Source organism: Fukomys damarensis, unplaced genomic scaffold (assembly GCF_012274545.1).
Source record: "Fukomys damarensis isolate Sample0158 unplaced genomic scaffold, DMR_v1.0_HiC HiC_scaffold_16, whole genome shotgun sequence".
Lineage (NCBI taxonomy): Eukaryota > Metazoa > Chordata > Mammalia > Rodentia > Bathyergidae > Fukomys > Fukomys damarensis.
In genome coordinates this window covers 54,536,524-54,559,176 of record NW_022900928.1, presented here as the reverse complement: position 1 = coordinate 54,559,176, position 22,653 = coordinate 54,536,524, and the positions used below count along the sequence as shown (strand labels likewise).

General features: G+C 34.0%; 1 protein-coding gene across 7 annotated transcripts in view; it reads right to left on the bottom strand.

Annotated features, from left to right (window-relative positions):
- The window catches only part of Gria4 (glutamate ionotropic receptor AMPA type subunit 4), a 340,666-nt gene that overhangs the window by 194,878 nt on the left and 123,135 nt on the right, over positions 1-22,653 (bottom strand). For all 7 annotated transcript variants that reach the window (XM_010642079.3, XM_010642075.3, XM_010642076.1 and 4 more), the window contains one exon: positions 20,107-20,346. In XM_010642079.3, coding sequence (XP_010640381.1) covers positions 20,107-20,346 — 240 coding nt within the window. The remainder of the gene's footprint in view (positions 1-20,106; positions 20,347-22,653) is intronic.

Sequence of the window (22,653 nt, the reverse complement as noted above, 5' to 3'; positions counted from 1 at the left end):
ATTCTAGAAAAATATCAGATGCCATTTAAAAGTAATTTTTTCATAATATTCATAAACCTTTTCATTGTTTATAGATTTTCTTTTCCATTTGTATTTCTGTAGAATGTGATTTTTTTCTTATCCAAAAAAATATATAGGGGTCATCAATACATATGATAAATCATAGTGAATTTAGCACAAAATACATTTTTCCATATCTTCTTTTAGAATTACTTAAAGAATATAATTTACCAGAGAGTTACCAGTGATTAAGAGCTAAAATAAAAAATATATATTTCCCTTATACAATTAAGGGCATTAGATATTAGATACTCCATGAATTCCATACATTTCCTAGAAGCCAGCACACCTGGTAACTTTTTCTGGGCCTCAGGAGCTATGAGAATCCTCCCCTGGTGATAACCAGTGAGTGTATGGTCAGTCTTTCTTGCATTTATGAATCATTTAAATTTTGTTTATCAAGTTTCATTTAACAAATATATATGAGTAATTTCCTGGTCCTAGGTGTAATTCTAGACCCCAAGAAAGTAGCAGTGAACAAATAAAATGCCCTGCTGTAACTGAGTTAATACTAAATAAGTAAAATACATAGGATGTAGTGTGGTGAAATGTGCTATAGAGAAAAAAATTAAACAGAAAAGGAGAGTAAAGAATATCAGGAAAGCGATAGAAGTGGTCAGAAAGGGCCACACTGTGGGAAGGAGACATCAGCGACTTGAGAGAAGGAGCAATCTCTTTACAGTTTTGAAGCATTCCAGGCAAAGCAAAGAATATGTACAGGGGGTCTGAGGGTGAGGTTCTCTGTACGATTTCAGAATAAGTTTGATTTTATACAGGATAAAATAGGAGAACCCTGGGCAGCTTCATGAGGAGAGGTGATGTGATTTGTCTAATTCAGAAGGTTCACTCTGGATGCTGCCATGAAAAAACAGAGACTAGAGTAAGAGCAGAAGTTGAGAGATCAGTTAGGAGACTGTGCTAAAAATTCAACTTAGAGATGATGGTGCCTCTACCTTTGATCTACTTTTTAATTAAGCTAGATCCAGTCAGAATTTTAGAAATAAGTATGAATTCATTTTAAAGTTAAAAGTGCTGCTATTAGATTATGACTCCAAGCTTAATATCCAAAGTCAATTTTCATAAAAACACAAGAGATAATTCCTTAAAACAAAAATATTAAATATGCTTAAAAGTGAAAACTGATTTTACTTTGCCACATATACACACATTACATAAACTTATAAATGCTTGTGATGTCCTCCAGAAATATGTCTTCCTATATATTTCTTCATAGGCACATATAGAAAAGTAAATAAACAGTTATCATTTAGCATAATCCTGATTGTTATTTTATAATGAGTGCTTCTACTAGACCTATGATGCTATGGGATTCCAAAGAATGGCAGACAGCATTCTGTAAGTGAAAAGAGTTGAGTTCTATTTAACAAGTCATTAAAAAGAAAATTTCACTATTATTTTGAAAGTTGGAAACTTAGGACTTCTTAGGTCAGGAATGTAATGCATCAGATGTAAGCACTTATGTTTATAATATTAGGGATTGGGGCTGGGAATTTGGCTCAGTGTTTCCGCCACCTGTCTCGCAAGTACAAGGGCCCAAGTTTGATCCTCAGCCCCACCAAAAGTCAGTATTATATTAGGGATTTATAATTTTGTTTCTATGGCACTCATAATCACATCCTTATGTAGATCCTGAAATAAACTTCACAAATATTTGTTGAGTTGTTTATATGAATAATAATTTTTGGGGGAGTACTGGGGGTTGAACTCTGGTCCTTGTGCTTGCTAGACAGGTGATAGAACCACTGAGCTAAATCCCCAGCCCATACAAATTTCATTTAAGTGATGGATACACAGACAGAAAAACTTAAGTATCTTTTTTTTCCCCCATAAAATGATTATATTGAAGGACTAAATTTTCCATAAAGATTCAAATTTTAGAATTGGGAAGCTTTGCTAAGGAGACAGTTTATAAATATTTTGGCTCTGTAGACCCCCAACCTCTGTTGAAACTGCTGAATTCCATCATAATTAAGGGGGAAAAAAGAGGTGATACATTAATGAAAGTGGGACTGCATTCCAATAAAACTTTATTTCCCAAAACAATGGCTATGGGTCAGATTTGGCCCACAGGCTGTAGTTTTCTTATTCCTGTTCCAGAGATTAGAAGGGAAACATTTCAGAGGTCTACAGATCTGTGGACATTGGTATATTCTAGCTATTATGTGTACACAGGGGCACTGTTTCAGACCTGGCCTTGTCTATGCACTTCAGCATCTTGTCATCCACATTTATTTCCACTTCTCTTTATTTTCTCACTGATTTCTTTAGTAATATACTGCTTCATTTTAATTTATGCAACATATGTGATCTATCAGTACTTTGATTTTTGCTACTATTTTGATAAAAATTTACTGTTATTATTTCTTGAATCGTTATTCTATATTTTGTTTTTTTTTCAAAATTTAAACACCCGTGTAAAGAATACTAATGCTAAATAGTGGTACTTTTCCACACTAAATCACAAAGACCATGATTATTTCCTTATCCGTTCCTCTTTGTATCCTGTATTAGTCTAAGTTTAGCTGCATTCTGGCTTTTGCTAGCTTGGGTTGCTGTTTAAACATGTTTTTAAAGATTGTAAGTCTTCATGACTCTCCTGAGGAGGTTCTTAGGCCTTGTATAGATACATCGTTGAAGGCTTCTGGAATTGCTGAATTTCTGGGCCACATGACCATCTGACCAAATAGACAGTTCTGGCCTCATTCTGATAACATCATGTTTTTGATTGGCCTCTTGGAGCTAGTGCAATAAGCCTACTTTGTTTCCATGGTTTTAGACAAAAACAATAATTTCCAGTTCAAGAGCCAGCGGCAGAACTATTTTAAAAATAACTCTCAGAAACTTTAATTTTAGTAATAAAAATATGCAATATGGAAAACCTGGAAATGTTCAGAGGGGATGCCAGCATGCATACAATTCTCACTTTAAGATAATTAAGACTGAATGTATAACAATCACTTTCATTTTTATAATGCCTCATGTATTTTTTCAACAGAATCTTTTTGGTAACTTCAGGATTAAAAGGAAGCTAAAGAGATGATATGTTGCAGAATTCTGATATCAAGTAAATGAATGATCATTCTTCCAAATATGCTCTTTCCGTGAATTGATGCAAAATGAAGTACGAATTACCAATAAAGTGCTCAACATATCTAGCCATCAGAGAAATGTAAATTAAAACAACATTGAGATCTCATTGTATTCCGGAAATAATATGTCATCAGAAAAAAAAAAGTCTAAAAAACAGGGCCAGGGATTTAGCTCAGTGGTGTTGCTCCTGCTTTGCAAGCACAGAGTTCCGGGTTTGAGCCTTGGTACACACACACACACACACACACACACACACACACACACAAATTCTTAAAAAAATGCTGTTGAGGCGGCATGGAAAAAGGCACCCTTTTAGGTTGCTGTTGGTAGTGAAAACTAGTACAACTACTATGTAAAGTGGAATGAAGATTCCTCAAAAACTAAAACTAGAAATTGCATTTGACACAACTATTCCTTTTTTGGTATCTTCTGAAAAGAGTTAGAACATCATACAGCAGTTATAAATGTATACCTGTGATTATAACAACACAAGTCATAATGGCTAAATCTTGGAAGTGATCTACATATACATCAACAGATTAATGGATCAAGAAAATGTGTTATTTATGCACACTGGATTACTACTATGACACAAAGAAAAAGTCTGATTCATTTGTAGAAAAATGGATCCACATTGAGATCATAATCTTAAGTGAAATTGATGCACAAGCTTAAATATTGCATAACTTATAGGAGAAACTCAAAGTAAAAATAATTTAAAAAACAAAATTAAAAATAGAAAATAGGAAACAGGTACATGCACCTACCATCTTTTTAATATTTTGGGTTTCTCATATAAGAGAAACCATGTGATATTTAAGCCTGTGTGTTTTATTTATATCACATAGTACTATAGTGCATCAGTTGTGTCAGTTTTCCTAAAGTATATCAAGTTTATCCTTCTTTATGGCGGAGTAGTACTTTTTTGTATATAATGTCACACTTTTTCTATTCATCCACTGAGAAATGTAATCATTATGTACTATAAGCATGTATGAATTAAAACAACAAAAAATGGAAAAAATAAAAGGGAAGCAGAGAGCTAGATCTTTTCCTAGTGAGGGGGATCCAGACAGGCAGGGGAGGAAAATGAGGACAAAGGGAATAAAAAGAATCAAGATATGCTAAGTATATGTACCTACACCCTAAAATGAATATAAATATGTACTGCAAAAATGTATTAATAAAAATTGAATAAAATGAATTCTAGAGGAAGAGCTAGTACTCAAATAAAGAATATTTAATTTAACACATACTAACAACAATTGCTTTGTATTTCCAAAAAGAAACAATTTTCTGTAAAAAATAATTCTTTGACTAACAGATTGTTAAAATATTCAATGGTACAAATGGAGACTAGGAGGACTAATTTTAAGATAATGAAAATTTCCCTTGTTTATTTTTTTCTTTTTTTGTTCATCTCTTTAAAAAACTACCCACTGGGCCGGGGATTTAGCTCAGCGGTTCGGTGGCCTGCCTTGCAAGCGCAAGGACCCGAGTTCAATCCCTGGTACAAAAAAAACCAAAAAACAAAAAAACCAACCAACCAACCAACCAACCAAACAAACAAAAAAACCCCCAAAACCCAAAAAACTACGTACCTTTCTCTCACTGTAACAATATGAAGGCAGCATAGACTTAATATGGATAGACATAGTTCTCAAGTGTGTCATTTTAACTTGCCATCCATTTTGGTGATTTAAATCTTGCTTACTCTTTATACTATAAATAGCTCCTGTATAAGTAAATATAATTGGGGGTGTGTTCTTTCTAATATGAATTTACTTTAAAAAGATACTTTGTATATTTAATGGGCACATGAGATCTATGTTTGTACATGCCATTTTTTATGTACACGTGAAAATTGGATAATATGATGTTGAAAATATTAAATTCTCAAAAGGAAGTAATTGAAATGCTTCAAATAATATACATATTCAGATAAAAATGACTATCAGAATGAACACAATTCACGAAGTGTAATATAAAGTTATGAGAAAAAAACATGATCTTTAGTATGTCAATGGCAAAATGCTAATGTTAATTTTGTATTTAGTTATTGTCTGTTTCTGAATTGGCGTTTTAAGATTGTGTTTAAGATACTTACAAAGAGAAGAGCTTTTTTTTCTTTTTTTTTTTTTTTTTGGATACCGGGGATTTAACTCGGGTCCTTGCGCTTGCAATGCAGGCCCCCGAACCGCTGAGCTAAATCCCCGGCCCAGAAGAGCTTTTTAAATGAGTCATAGTTTAAATCTTCCCTAAGTGAGAATTGATATCGTATCCTGAAATTAATATGAAAAGTACTAAATAGTTTCCACGGAAGTGAGAGAGAAGGTAATGTGGACTTACATAAAATACTGCATGCCGTGGAATCTTTTTAAGGAAAGGCATGAATATATCATGTACAAAGGGCCGAGAGAGCAATGTCCCTCACAGGATTCTTTCATCCACCTTCCAAGTTAAAGTGACAGACTTGTGTAAACATGTTAAGCTGTTTTTCCTCCAGGAGAGAATGCTTGTTTGTTATGATCATAGTCTGGCACCCATTGAAATAGAATAAAATCTTTACCAGAAATTTTGAAAAATAATATGAGTGTAGTCTTTTGTGTGATAATTTTAATTATCTTTATATAAAGAAATCTTTCATTCTATTACCACACAGAATTTATCATCATATAAAATATTTAAAAAAAGTTTTGTACTATTCTTGTCAGTTCCATAACCTTTTTCATTTTGCATGAATGAAAGATTACAATTGCATTACATTGCTTAATAATTTTAAATGTTGCTTTAAGAAGTAGTAGCACAGAGACATCACATAACCCTACTGAAATTTTAGTGAATATCACAAAAATTGCCAACTTTTACTTCCATCTCCCCGTAAATCCCATGTGCCACAAGTTTTAATCAAAACTGACTAGCAAACTGTCCACAAAACTCCAAGAACTTTTCCACCTGTATGCTTCGATCTGTGCTGCCTGGTGTGTTCCCTCCTGTCATTTCCTTTTTTTCTAGAAAAATTGATTTCTTTAGACTTATTTTTTTGTTCTTCCACAGAGTACTAGGGGTCATCTATGTTGTTTATGTAATGTTTGTGCATGTCCTTTTTAATATTGTATTTGTACTCCTAACACAAATTAACATGGTCTCCAAATCTGATTCAGCCTATCTTTTCTCTGATATTTACTTCAAATATTCTTTATGCCATTTCATTTGTCAGTCTACAATTTGTTGGGATGCTATACTGTAAATGCTTAAAACATCTGGGGCAGGTACCTATTCCACAATAAATAAATACAATATATGATAGAGATTTGGCTAATATTGTGATAGGCCAGAAGAATATTTAATCATTGACTAATTAGAGATAAAATTATTTAGTAAATAATTGTCCAAAAAATTATTAGCCTGACTCTAAACAAGAATTTATCAATTTATACAGTTTAATATTTTATTAAAAGAGGCACGAGGGATTTTTTTGTATTGCAATGAAACTGACTCATGTGTTGTTTATGGTGTTGTTTATATGACTTTATGCCTTTGTGAATATTTGCATAACTGTACATTAAAACTTTACTATATTTTAATATGTCATGAAAAGAGTAATGCAATAAAATCTTCAGAAGCACAGAAAAGCACCTTCATTATATCAGAATTGTAATTTTCTGAAATAGTACCACAGGAAATCAACACAATGTTCAATGATATTGACATTAAGAATTTTTGTTCATTCAGAGAGATTATTAAGAGAATGGAAAAGCTTCCCTCATGATGGTGGAGGATATTTGCAATTCACATATCAATGAGGGATGTATATCCAAAACAGGGAAAGAATTTATAAGCTCAATAAGAAAATAATAAATAATTTCTTAGAAAAACTGGACAAAAGTCTTCACAAATATGATTTTCAAATAGCCAATGAGTGATTTTCAATGGCCTATTGATGAAATTGATCAATTTCATTAATCATCAAGATAATGCAAATTCAGCCCATCATGTTAGAACACTACAAACCTCCATAATAGCCAAAATGAAACAAACAAACAAACAAACAATAAAACCAAACCTGAAAATTTCAAGTATTGATAAGAACGTGGAGCAAACTAAAGATCTCTTATGCTTATGGGAATACAACTAACACATCAAAAGACACATAAAATATAGTCAGAATAGTTCTTTTCATAACAGCTGCAAAGTGGACAACATCATCAGTAAATGAATAAATATTCACACAAAGGAATACTATACCAAGTGAGAACCAAAGAATTAAAACTAATTCAGCAATATTGTGCATGGCTTTTATAAACAATATAGAAAACTTAAAAATCCAGACACAGAAAATTATAAACTTTCTTATTCAATTTATATACATTTCCAAAGAAGCAAAGCTATTAATAAATGTCCAGTTATGATTGCACAGTGGAACACAGTAGCTGGAAGAATGCACAAGTGGGAATCTGGGGAATAGCCAGTTTATTATATAAAAAATAAAAAGCAGTAAATGACTGGGAATTGTGAAGAGAGAAAACAGTACCCTGGGCCACGGATTTAGCCCAGTGGTTCCTCCTTGCAAGCACAAGGTCCTGAGTTCTATCCGGTACAGAGAGAGAGAGAGAGAGAGAGAGAGGGAGAGGGAGAGAACAGTATACACATCTTTTAATTGGTTTAAGCAATGAATATAGGAGGAGGTTAGGCAATGATACAAAGTATTCCTAAACTTTCTTTAATGTTCTCCTCTCAACAAAGACAACCAAGTACCCTCACAGAGATCACGTATGAGAACAGCAGAGACTATATAATTTGCTCAAATTATTCATTCTTTCCTTCTCTCGCTATTTTTCCTCTTAGCTTCTTAGGTTCCAAGATAGCTGAGAGAACTAAATTTTGGGATGTGATGCCAACCATGATGCAGCTGAGCAGAGATTCCAGTCTTTAACTTGGGTGAGCACTGTAGTTCCTGGTCACATCCCTGTATACGTGCAGTGTGCCTGTAGCACCGACCTCCTGGCTTGATACAAGGAATGACTCCCAGTGTCGTGGGAATGTCTTCTAGGTCTCCTAAGCCTGTCTAGCAAAGTGCTATGAGACTCATGTCACTAGGCCTGTTCAGGGAGTTTGGTATATGGTTGACTTTGTCTCTGTCTCTATCTGTGTGTGTGTGTGTGTGTGTGTGTGTGTGTGTGTGTGTGTGTGTTTGAGATGGTGTTTCTTATCTCTCAGCCTATATGTAAACAACACAAGATGTTTCAGAAGCAATCTTCAGAGGAAGGAGAGCCCAGACACCTCGCTGATTATGGAGATGATGCACAGTAGAAGGAGAAGTAATTCTTGGCTTCTGCCAGAAATCCCCTAATGGCGATATATCTTGTCTACCTTTTGGTACAGATATCTTGTTGGTCATCCTTTTGCATTATCAGTGACCACTGATTACAAAAGACACATTTGTTGCAGTAACAGGTTGTATGGACAGCCTTATTCACATGTGTTAATTGGAACACAGGAGAAGATCATCTCCATCTACTTCTGAGCACTCTCTGAGCGGTAGCCCTGATTTTTTGCATTACATTCTCCCTCTACACCATGGCCAGATGGATATTCTCATGGGTGTAACTCCAGGTGAGAGACACCAAGGCTCTACAAAATCCCAAAGGTAGTCCTGATGATCATCATTGAGAACATGTGAAATGGATGTACTATAAAAGTGTCCCACTTCAGTGCTCTCACACTGAAGCAACATACAGTGTTCGTATTCACTGTTCCCTGACCTTCTTATCTTGGAAAAACAAAAATGTGAAATGTGACACACCTACTTTCTTCTGATATAAATGATCATTTTATTTCAGTTTTGGAGATTTTTGTTTCACGGTTGGTTGCTTCTGTAGCTTTGAGGGCTGTGTGAAGGGGGTACCTCCCGGAGGCACATGCAAGAGGAAGTTTCCCACCTCATGACAGCTAAGAATTGAAAACCAAGTGTATGGATATGAGATAGCTTCAGAAATTGTGTTTGTGGTCACACATGTGGAGAATACTCCATTTATTCATATAATTTGGAAATTGCTTCTAATACATTAGTGAATTTCCAATTTAAAGCAAGTTTACTTTAAGCAACATAATATTTAAAGATTACAAACTTTGGTATGAAAATTGATACACACATTGAAATCTACTGCTTGTGAGGTAGTAAATCTGCGTGGACTGTGTTTTACTTTTTAAAGTGTTTGGAGAGGGGTGCAAAGGAAAAATAGCATTTTCAGGAACAAGAAAACATTTAAAATTCGAATTTCGGTGTCCATAGGTTTTTATTGGAGCACAGTCAATCTCATTCATGTATATATTGTCGGCAGCTGTTTTTCCCTACAACATCAGATTTGAGTGTTTGGGACAGAAACCATATGGTGTACAAGAACAAAAATATCTGCTGTCTGTCTCTTTGCAGAAGTTTGTGGACTCTGGAACATACTTTGTTTCCTCATTAAGTAAGGCTTAATCAAAATAACATACATTTAAACATACCTTAAAGGTGAAAAGATCGCAAATGATTCATTTGCACTTATGAAAGAAAGGAAGTTTTGTTAATATTTAAAAAATAGACTTCAGGACAAAATGCATTATAAAGGAGAGGGAATGCATTACATAGTCTACAAATAGCCTAGTTTACTAGGAAGATACTAAACATTTTAATGTTTTTATTTAAAATATGTCACAAGAATGTTATAAAACTTCATGAAGAAATTGACAAAACTATGACCAACATTGAAGATTTGTATATAACTTTATCACTTTGGTCAAATCATCAGAAATTTAATAAAGATGCAGGAGATTTGACATACAATGATTACACAAATAATGTTGTAGCTAAAAACTAAGGAACAAATATTCTTCTTAACCCCCCATGAAATATTAGTAAACTAGACCTTATACTGGAACACTAAAGAATTCTCAGAATGTTTTAAAGAATTAATATCATAAATAACACATTTTCTGGGTTCAGAATCCATTGATCAATTCATACCAATGCATTTTATGTATCTCAAAAATGATATAAAAGCCTCCATAGCCTTAAAATCTTAAAAGAAGAAAAAAACATTAGTTAATAAACTCTTACAGACTTAAGTGTTTTAAGATATGTTCTACTAAACTTCTGAGGGACATTTACTTTAAATATTCTACAAATTTATCTAGAAAACTAAAAAAATGCTCTATTTTGTAATATATTTAGAAGTCTGTTTTATTTTGTAATGTAGTTAGAAGGCTGATATAACCTTGCCATAAAATCATCAACTACTTATGATAAATAAAAATTACAAGATACTATAGAATAGCGGTCCAAGAGAAAATGATTAGCTGAGAATTTATGCTGGAAAATTTACTCAAGAGATTTGGGGATGGTATCAGAACTAAGAAAAATTTGGCGGATGCAGGAGAGTAAAGAGAGTCCGAGCAAAGGCAGATATGATGTGAACAGAGAGAAGATGATTCTAGGATAATTTTAGGTGATATTTATTTGGGAGGAACAATGATTGTTTGGATGAGATTGTATGAGGCATAAAAAATAGTAAAAACGATTCCTGTATTTGCAGCATGTAAGGCAAAATGCCATTCTCTATGATAGAGGATAGAAAACATACCAAAAGCAGCGTATTTAATAATAAAAGCAGGTAATCGATTCTCCTTTGGAATGTTGAATTTTGAGATACAAATAGAACATCAGTACTAACTGTGTGAGTCTGCTACAGGGGAGAGGGACTGAGTTCTAAATGCAAATTTTAAAGTCCCTGTTACACAAGTGGGATTGAGATCCTACAGCTCACTCTTTTGTACTGATTGGGTATGACTATGTACAGGGGTGCTAGTCTTTTTTTTTTTTTTTTTTTTTCTCGGGTCCTTGCGCTTGCAAGGCAGGCCACCGAACCACTGAGCTAAACCCCTGCCCAAGGGGTGCTAGTCTTGTTAAAAAAAAAATCCAATAAATAAGACAGAAACCCTGCAATTAGAAACCTTAAAGAGCCTTACGGTGAAAGCATAGAATAAAAAAATACAGTTTTTGATATAGAAAATACAGATGCTGTAGGGGCACCGAGCAGGGAGTTCTACTCACTTGAGGGCAAGTATGTGGGAAAAGATATTTTTATGCTCAGATCTGAAAATGAATGGAATTATTCAATGAAAAAAGGTTTACAAAAATGGTTGAGGTTGAGGAATAACATCTACGAAACTATCAAGTCAAGTTAAAGAACCTAGTATAGTCAAAATCTTTTAAAAGGCCATTTCTACTGGGGCTTGCTCTTTTAGTGGAACTGCACCATGTAATGACAATGCAGAAGAAACCAGGAGACAGATTATTGTGCATCTTTTCAGAAATTTGGACTTTGTGGGAAGGCTAATAATGAAAAGTCTTGAAATGATACTCACTAGGAATGTGACGTACATGTTTTCTATTTAAGAAGTTTTTAGAAGAGGCAAACTGGGTGAAGAGAGAATTTAGAGGGGATGACTAAGAAGAAAAGTCTACGAAAGAATAGAGAATAGGAAGATAAGCAATGAAAATTTATGCTTGTTTGTTTACCACTTTAACAATTATAATAAATAATTTCCATTTTTTTGAAAGTCTAATCATTTTCACATAAAATATTAACAAAAAACCTTTGATTGATAATAAAAATATTAAAATGATAAAAATTTTTCAAAATTTAAGGATAGACTATCATACTCAGTATGCTAATAATGATCATAGTAAGAGAACAGTAGCTGTAACGTGTACTATTTACTATATTTAAGGAATTTTATAAATAATTTATATACAAATAATAGTGATTTAAGTAGATTTTATTTTTAATACTATTTTTTTCAAGCCAGAAAAAATTAAATCTAGTAAAGTTAAGGAACTTAATCACAGTTCAAAAATGTAAAAAGTGGTAAAGCTGATATTAAATACAGGAACTTGACATTGTGATCTTACATTTATTGTACAGTGATACAACCTGAACTACAGAACTAAAAATGTCTATTTTCACATGCAAAAGACAGGCAGGTGTATGCCAGCTCTTATTATAGTGAATTTATATATTATATCTAAGAACTATTTTCAACAAAGAGTAAATTACTGTCCTCCATTTTCCTGATATCATACCCGTTCTAACAAACTTATAAAGCACATTAGTGAGTAAATCTTACCTATGACATGGTTTACACTGTATTTCAATCTCAATTGTGAAAATTATAGGTACATGTTTGTTTTATTTTTATAAGATAAGGAAAAAATTATTGAGGAAATGTATGCTATCTTGAGGTAATGTCATTCAGAGCTCTAGAATGACATCTTTTTTCCACAGATCTTCAGATAAGAAACATTTCAAAAACAAAAATCATCAGGAAGTCATGAATCATTTGTAATCTCAGGGCTGTGGAAAGTCATGGGTCATTGAAAATATGGAATTGGTGAGGAAGCCTATGCAGTTTTGTCCTTTCCAGATAAGAAAATTATTAAACCATTAGGTTCATATTTTATCAACCTAACAATTGCTAAGGATGGATTTCCTGTCCTTAGAACTCAGAAATGGTTGAATAACTCAACTGACAAGTTCACTGTGTGGTCAGGGCTCTAGTAAAGCCAAATATTATTTATGCAAATTTAATATTTAAAAAAAATCATCAAAATAATTAACAAGGGAATAACTGAACTCTGTTAGTTTTCTATGTGGACTTTTGTTAATTAGCTGCAATTTGGGATTTTGATGGGTTAGAGCGCAGTGAGCAGGAGGTTTAAGGGCCTTGTCAGATCTTCTCTTATCAGTGACTAAATACTGACAGTGGGAATGAACAGCCAACCCCAAGCTCTTGTCAGTCAGCAATGTGTGCCCAGTGCCCTGTAAAGACAACTGAACTGACCCAGCACCAAGATTCATTTTTTCCCCTATCATTCCATTTATGCTCTTCAACCCTTCCAATAAACCTTTGCAAAGCTGCCTGTGCCACGAAGCCATCTGTAAATTTCTATACTTCCTTATCCTAAATTTCTCCATTTTGCTAACCTACAGCTTATTTTGCTGCTACTTGCTCTGCTTTCTTCTTCTTTCTACTATTCTTGTTTTAGCTTCTCATCATTACTCTTTGCTTGATCCCCTTGCTTGGCAGTCCTTGTTAGATTTCAGTGCTCCTTCATGTTGACTCCCAGCAGCATCTGCCCTCGAATCCTTCAGTGCATAACCAGGGACAGTGAGATGTGCCGCACACACATGCAACTGGTTTTCCCTTTGCCTCTTCCCATGAGGGAAGAGTTATTTTGGACATAAAACTTTCTTTATAAAGATGTTATGCTTTAGATGGAGAATGCCCTCGAAAGACCTCATGGGCAGAGCTTTTGGAAGGTGACTGAATCACAAGGGCAATGTAGCTGCCTTGCTATTACAATAGGAGGTAGGATCTGGTTGAAAGAGGCTGGTCACTGGGATCAGGACAGAGAAAGGTGTATAACCTTCTCCCCTTCTCTCTCTGCTTCCTGACAGCCATGACATGAGCAGCTTTCCTGTGCTACGCCCCTCTGTAGTTCTGTTTTCTGCCTTGAAGCCAGCTGACCATCTGCCAAAACATCTCTCTTCCTTTTAAGTTGTGGGCTGATTGGACATTGTTTCTCAGTGACAAAAAAGTGACTAAGACACAATTATCTACTGATGTGCCTATAATGCATTCACTGGCCCCTCAATCCATTGTTCCTCCTTCTGTCCCAATGTACTAGCAGCCTGTGGAATCTGGGTTAATGAGGACAGGAGATAGATAATCCGAAAGAGATGATATCTTGCTTGTTTATAATTACTATGTCTCTGTTAATTACAAGTGAGAGTCTCCATAGGAAGTTCCATTTTTTTAACATCATCCTTATTTTTTTGCTCTCGCTGGCCTGGTTCTGCAGGAAGGCAATGATACAGGCTCTGAAGATGTACTTCAAGTTGCCTTCCTCCTGGTGGAATGGATTATCCTCATCTCGGTAACTGGCAAAAAGTAAATATTTGACTTCTTTGGCTATAAATTTAGTAACATTTGTAAGAGATATATCTGGATGAGTTAGAAAAAATAGTCTACATCCTAATGGGTTATAACACATATTGCTTGAGAGTTTTCATGGGAGATTTACAAAAAGGGAGTATTTCATCTTGGTGAGGGTTTCAGATAATTTTCTGTTTTGGAAATAAATTTTCTTCTGAGTTAAGGAAACAGGATTTTATATTATCATTTTATATTGCTCAAGATAAATTATTCATTCTTTTTGCGTTATACCAGGCTAGAATTTGACTCTCAATTCTCTTGACTTATTTGTCATTTAGTTGTATTTTATTATTGTTTCTATTCTATTCCTGTTTTTTATCTTGTTGAATTTATTGATACTTTTTAAGTATAGAATACAGTTACATTCATCATTGGGATCTTGTACCTTTACATGACAGGTCTTGGTTCTCATTTCTTCCCCCTACCGCTGCCCTCACTTCACCCCCTCCACCCTCCCCTATTTACAAAGACTTTGTTTACATTTTTTTCTTTTCTCATATTTTTTCTTGTTCCTTATTTCCTTTCCTCTACCCTTCCCACTTCCCCTACACCTTTAGACCTTTCTGTTTCACATTATCAGTTATACAATTTGGATCTTATTTACACTTTTAGTTTTTCACACCAGAGAAACAATTTGGTGTTTACACACGTGTGTCTTATTTATTTCACTTAAGAGTACGGCCTCAATATGTATCAATTTTGGAGATGCCTGTTGGCAGAGTATCAGCAAGTGTCCTAACGGAATTGGAGATGAGAGGATGAAAAAAGAAGGCGCCTATAATCAGCAGCAAATATTCCTCTCTGGATGAGTCCAAGGCCACTTCACTGGTGTACAGTTCCCTCTGATCTACCCTATTATACTCCTATCTGAAAGAGATATTGAAGAAAGAGCTATCGTCACTAATTTTACTCTAGTATGAAGGAATGCCGATATGTTGTATTCCTAGAGTTTTCTGCTCGACCAGCCTTTTATATTATTTATGAATTAGAAATTAGGGGGATTTGAGGAATTTTATTAGTCAGAGAAACAGATATTTATTAAGAGAAAACAGCTCATGTGATTATGGACTCTTAGAAGTAAACAATCTATTATCTGCAAGCTGGAGGCCTAGTAAACCAGTAGATGGTTTGAGTCAAAGTCTTAAGGCCGGAGAACCAAGGCAACCCAGGTCCTAAGGCTGGAGAACTGGGGGGTGGATGACATAAATCCCAGTGTTGGTCCCAAAAGCCTGAGAAACAGGAGTCCCAGTGTTCCAAGAATAGAAAGCAAGGTCACCTTTCCTCTGCTTCTTTGTTCTATTTGGGCCCTCAGGGGATGGGATGGTACTACTCACTTCAATAAAGGTAATCTTTATCAGTGTACCAATTTAAATGTTATTTGCTCTCTACACACCCTCCCAGACACACCCATAGTGTCCTCCACCCTCAGCTATCTGGGCATCCCTTGCCTTAGGATGACAAATGAAATTAACTATGACAATATTCACTTCTGGTAACAGGGAAAGAAGTATTAAGATTCTCAGAATACCTGATATCATGTTGCCTACCTAGCCATTGGGTTCTTCAGGAAGGAGAAGAAGGGAAAAAACAAATGAACTGACAATGTGAGAACAAAATGGTGGAGAAGAGAACTGGGTTGAAAATGTAAAAGGAAAACAGGAGGGATATAGAGTTATTTATAAGAATTATTTATTAGGAAAGAAAAGAAATGTTATTTAAATTTTTTTGTGATTCTTCATTTATTCTTTTTTGCTAATGTTACTTAGATCTTGATATTTTGCAAAATGATTTAAAGAAAATTAAAAATAAAATGTACCCAAGTAAAAACCCAGAGAAGAAATTAAATAATTCCATCCCCATCCCTTCATGTCATTTTGTACTGGATTTCCCCCACAACAGCAGCATCTACATGTTATGCCACCCAGGACATCATTTTCGAGGTTTCTGAAAGCATGTAATGCAATCTGTAGAATATGTTCTTGTTAAAAACAATGCTAACAAGAAACAAAACAAACCAAAGAAAACAAACCAAAGGAAAATTTTGTACTCCATGCTTTGCCAAAGATATCTCTCCTCGTAACAATTTATATAACATCACAATATATGACACTGAATACCAGGTATTTAACAACCCCTGAAATAAAACTGTAGTTCTGGAAAGCACTAACGTGCGTATAACACTGAGAATTAAGCATAAAGGAAAACCAAGGTTAAGTAAAACAAGATCACTGCCAGCCATTGCAGATGCTATTCAGGAGATCAAAATTGTTGGCTCTCATAGTTCTGAAAAATGTCATCAGTGATCATTAGAATTTTAAAACATTAGGGTTGTTTCTCTTCAGCTCTCCTTCCATCAAAAACTTGCTTTGTTACCTACGATGTTAGGAATGGCCTAAAACATATCATAAACATTTGAAGTTCTGGAAAATAGACATAGTAAAAATATATTGCCTTGTAGACATGTACTATTTCAGATGACAAAATAATCATTTCTTATATTATGCATATTAAATTAATGTATTTTCCCCTCAAGAAAAATGACATCATATCAATTAGGGTTGAAAAATTCAGGTTGTACTTTATCAGAAAATTATTTCAAAAGATTTCTAAACATTTGAATTTAATTAACTCTAAATAATGTTATTTTTCTGCATTTTCCATGACAAAATTTTATTTAATTCAAATAATATTACACTAAGCAAGTTTTGTATGTTGGCCATTAACTATTTGATCTATAAATTATGGCACCATTAATCAAAAATGAATGGAAAATTAGTTATTAGAGCTCTAAAATTTTTGATATTTGTCAAGGACTTCCCTTGTTTACCTCATTAAGTGATTTCATATTTGTATTTCATATTTATAGAATGCATATAAGGGTTCACTGTTCTCGACAAAAAACAGTGAAAGTGTGATGTGAGATGTCACCCGAGTATTATGATATATTGAGAGAATACTGACGAAGCACTTACACAATAGAAGAGATACGCAGATACATATTTTGCACAAGAAGCATATGACCTCTGAAAGACTTATACAGTGTTCACTAAGCTGTTTTCTTATACAGAAAAGTATTAGTCAAGAAAAAATTTTGTAATTTCACTCAAACTGAAATGTATTATTATGTATTCTCTAAATGTTTCACTTTGCCAACTAATAGTATATATATGAACACATTCCCATATTTCCAAGAAAGAATTAGGTACACTATCTTATATATAATGTACTGATGATATTAAATTACTGAGCTTGTTTCTTAAAAGAAATTTACCGAGAAGGCTAATAGAAGCAATGTATGAACACCACTGGTATGACACCTTCAGTGATGTACTCTTTCTACCTAATATCTAAGTTTTAGGAATAAAGAAGAATCCATTTAATGATCAGAAGAAATTATAATTTGAAGTTTATTTTCTTTTTATTGAGTTTATTGGTAAAATCTAGGTACACAATACAGTTACATTCATTATTGGGATCCTGTACCTTTACATGACAGGTCTTGATTCTTCCTCCCCTCCCCATTTACAAACACTTTATTTTCATTTTTTCAATTTCTCATATTTTTTCCTCACCCTTATTATCTTTCCCCTGCCCTTCCCACTTTCCCTACACCTTTAGCCCTTTTCTTTCTATTTCACATTATTAATTATCTCATTAGGATCCTGTGTACTATTATAGTTTTTCATAGCAGAGAAACTATTCGGTATTTCGGTTAAAGAAATCTCTGTATGAACATTAAAAATAGGGAACCCTAAAATAAAACTAAAAAGGAAAGTAAAAGAGAAAAGGCAATGATGTAAGATTAAAATAATCCTTAATTCTGAAGATGAAAATGGTCCCTGAACATATTTAAATTGCTTCTTGCTCTTGTAGTCTTATCTTATTCTTTTTTTTTCATTATTTGGAGACTACTTTATTAGTTTCTGTAATCAAACCCATGTAGATATGACCTTACATATTTAATACAGTGCATTACCCCTGTACAGATGGAAAAAAAAATTTAAAAAAGTTAACATTTCTAGACCAATATGGCTGTCAATTTCTGTACAATGCCAACTCAACACAATAAATTGGAATAACTTTTTCCAAAATTGACAGCCAGTTAAAATTTCCAAAAATTCAAAATATATATATATGTATATATATTTATATTTATATAAAAAGACCAATAATAGGAGTATGTTATGCATCAATAGCAGCAACAGCTTCTCCAGGTTCTGAACTTTTTTTTTGAAGGTGGATTATACTCTAAATATTTCTTTTGCTTGTTTATTGTTTTTTACATGGAAAAGAGAACATTTGTTGTTCTCATTCATTTTATAAATATAATTACTATTACAAGATGTTCTTAAAATATTGCCTATTTCAATTTCATTATAATTTCAAAGCTTCTTATGAAATGCCTAAGTGAACCAAGTTACTTCAGACATTGTACAAAAATTGTGTGGATTTTTATTGTATAGATTGTCAATAGGTAATGTTAGTTATTCACCTTGCCTCTTCAATACACAGGTCAATTTGTGTGTTGGTCATTTACAGTCTGTACAGTCTGATAGGTAAATATAAAATGAAAAGTTACTGGCAAGAAGCCTTGTTACCAAGTCTGTACGATTATTGTCATGGCCCTTTGATTACTCATTTAAAGATCTGTACCTAAAGTCAACATTCTGGCTCATTTTGATATAATTTTAAGATACTCTAAAACATGAACTCATTTGCATGTAAAGTAAAGCACATACTTAGGTTGTGAAATATTTAGGCTATGATATATCATCCAAGAGACTTTTGAAGGAGAAGTTACTGTGAAATGCTCTGTATTTGGTTTGTGAAATGTATGGTATTTGGTTTTCATCTTCATTTTCTAACACGCTGCTCCCATAATCCTTGGAATCTCTGGAGTGAAAGGAGTATCTTTGTTTACAGAAATGAGATTCCTGATGGCCCACCCCTCCTACCCTACAAAAAGCCTACAGCATTGAGACTGGTTATTGCAAAGATCAAGGCATGATTAGAGTGCTGGGACTTCTAACTCTACCTCTCTGTGGAGAGAAAGAGCTCAGAAAGTTAGCAGAGGTCAATTATATAATCAATTTTGGTTATGAAATGACATTTACATAAAATTGTAGAGAACAAAGTTTTTAAGATTTCTGGATAGCTGAACACATGGAGGTTCCTGGAGGGTGGTGTACCCAGAGAGACATGAAAGTACTTCATACACCCAGTGTATGCCTTCCACTCACTGTTCATCTGTATTCTTTGTAATGTCTTTCATAATAAATACATACACATAGTAAATTGCTTTCTGAGTTCTGTGACTTGATCTGGTAAACCAATGGAACCCAAAGAGGGGTCATGGCAACTCTGATGCATAGTCATTTTTTCAAAAACATAAGTGAAATAACAGCTTGCATCTGAAATTGGGGCTATCTGGCAGGGTCTTAGCTTCTAACCAGTGGTATCTGATGCTAACTAGGTAGACAGAGGCAGAACTGGATTAAATTAGAGGACCCCCTAGCTGGTGTCTATGGGAGAATTAGCCAGATAATTTTTTGGTTGATGGGCATGTGAAAAAAAGTCCACATATTTAGTGACCCAGTGTAATATATCTGATGTCATGTGACTGCAAGTCATCTTGGTTTGATTTTTCTATCCATGTAGTTAACTTAATTTCAATAAAATTACAGATCATGATTTCTCACAGGTATCTTTAAGAATCATAGGTTTTTTTCTTTAATTAGAAGTTTCTCCCCAAAGTTAAGCTAAAATACTGATAAAACATATCACCTATTTTCTAATTTTAGCAATAACAAAGTTCAGTATATTTTGGGTAAATCACAAAATGCAAGGCTATTTCACATTGAAAGTTAGAATTCACTTGGAATTTGGACTTACCCCTGTCTGTGTCATACAGGAAGACAAAACAGTTCCATTCATAGTGGTCCAGCAGACTTAGGAGGGCTCCTCGTAACGAAGGCCTTAGCTGCAGCACAAACTGGCTTTCCCCCTCTGTAGGAAAGCTTGGTGTGATGAGAGAGATGTGTAAGGCGCTGCAGAATGAGGTCAAGGTATGTACTGACCTCTTATCATAGAGTCCAAAAATGGCAAATACTCCTCTAGAGTACTGGGAACAAACTAAAATGAAAACAAGAAAAAATAAACTATTAGCACACTCTAAAACTGTTGACGAGTTTCTCCATTCTGTGAAATTAAAACAAAATTGAATCACTGGTATGTTAGCAATAAAAGATAAAAAGTTAATGTACAATTAATTGTACAATCACTTAAATTATTGAGCTTTTTATGAAAGCTATGCATTGACTGATGTTAATAAGTCAAATTTTAAGATATTTTTCAATTAAATGATTAAAATTAAGGAACATATAGCCTTCCATATAATGTGGGGAATCCTATTCTAGTGACTTTTATGCATGATAAACCTAAATTTTATCTGTTTATCTTCCCACCTGCAAAAATGCAGTGATAATACTTTTGAGTTTTTGAGTATTAACGGAAGAAACATTTAAATTATCTTCTTCAAAACCTATATGCTATCTTCTCTATTCTTCAAGCAGATTTTAATTTAGATTTTTGTACACATAATTATAATTTAAGTATTCAACTTCTAAAAAGAGAATATTAGAGGATAAAATACAACAGTTGATCTAAAACCAAGAGAAGTTATTTAGATTCTATGCAACAAATACCATTTATGTTTCTAGAAATCATACTAGGATTTATAAAGAAATCTATCAAAAAAGAACATCCAGCTCAAATTTTATGTACCTCCAGGAAACAGAACCAGACACTTAAGTAGACTTACTATTCTGGAAGGCTTGTTCTGACAGTGTGATTTTCTATACCTCCTTTGTAAGATAGAAGGACTATTATAATTTAACCATAGAGAACTTTGAGCTCTAATGCAATTCAATTCCTATATTAGTCAATTGCTGAAATTTACTATTGCATTTGTTGATCTACTAAAGCAAGTAGCTGGATTATAACCTAACCTCATGGATGTTCCATTATGACTTTATCATAGACTTATTTGTACAAATGCTTTACCCTTAGGCTATGACCTGGCATTGCTTTGGTTATTTTCATATTTTCTTGTTCTCTGGATTTTCATGCAAATTGCGGGCCTGTTCTCAAATTTGACACAGCAAATAATCAGCTACTCTTTTTAATTTTTTTTTTTACTACTCCTTTTGTTTTTTGGTGCGAAGCATTGAAACTAGGGCTTGGCACATGCCAAGCAGGTGTTCCATCACTGAGGTAACACACCGAGACGCTGGTTCAAACCATGCATATTTTATTGTATTGAAAAGAAAGAGTTGAAGGGCTTTAGAATTTAAATCTGAACGCCTGGATTTCAGTTTGATGCCAAAAACTGTGCAAAACTTTAATACTTGTTCAAGAAAATATAAGTCAACAGGTTTTACATGTCTTGTATTTTAACTTGCTCATCTATACTATCTAATATCCACAATGTTACTCTGTCATGGTACATTAAGACCACATTATTTTCAAGCTTTAGTTTCCAATGTTTTTTCTAGGGATTCCAGGAATTCTCCGGGGGGACTTGTGTAGCTTTCCATAGAATAATTAATAAGAAAACATTGGTAAGGGTAACTTCTTCTGTTACCCTTTCTCCTTCAAGAAAACTTCCAAAGCATTTCTGCTTTCATCCATTTCAGAGACTGAGCAACTATCTATGGAATTAATTACTTAGTAACTGACAGGGTTTAAATTTAGATTGTTCACTAAATGCCTCATGCACACAAAGGTGGAGTTTTTGGAATGTGATTGAATTATGGGGATGAGATACCTGAGTTGCCCTCTGGAGATGGCTCCTCTACAGAGGAGCAGGTAACAGGCCTGAGGGTGTCACCTGGAAGGCTGCATTTTCCTCCCTAGCTCCTCTTCTGCTTCCTGGCCTCTGTGACATGAGTGATTTTTTTTTTCCTGTCAGACCTTCACACTGTGCCTTTTGGTTTTGGAGCTGCTCAACTGTGGACTAAAGCATGAGCCAATTTTCCTCTTAAAGATGTGAAGCATGTCGGAGGTGGTGAACTAGTGGAGAGAAAGTGACTGTGACATAATGTTGAGGAAAAACTAATGTATTATACCTAAAGTCCCTCTGCTGCTTATTCTTGCTACATAGTTTTCTTTGTAGCCATACTTCCCACTATTATGTTGCTTATTAAGCTACTTAGGTCATTTAAGTTTATTCTACTGGGCCTCAATAAATATAATACTTTCTGATATTTAGTCATCTTCTATCTGGTACATCTTCTGGTGTCTTACTCATCTTAATCTGCAGCATCATACATATCTATTTTTAATTTTTTATAGCTATCTGCCACTCTATCTTTATTCTTTTTCTTTTTCTTTCTTTCTCTCTCTCTTTTTTTTTTTTTTGTACCAGGGATTGAACTCAGG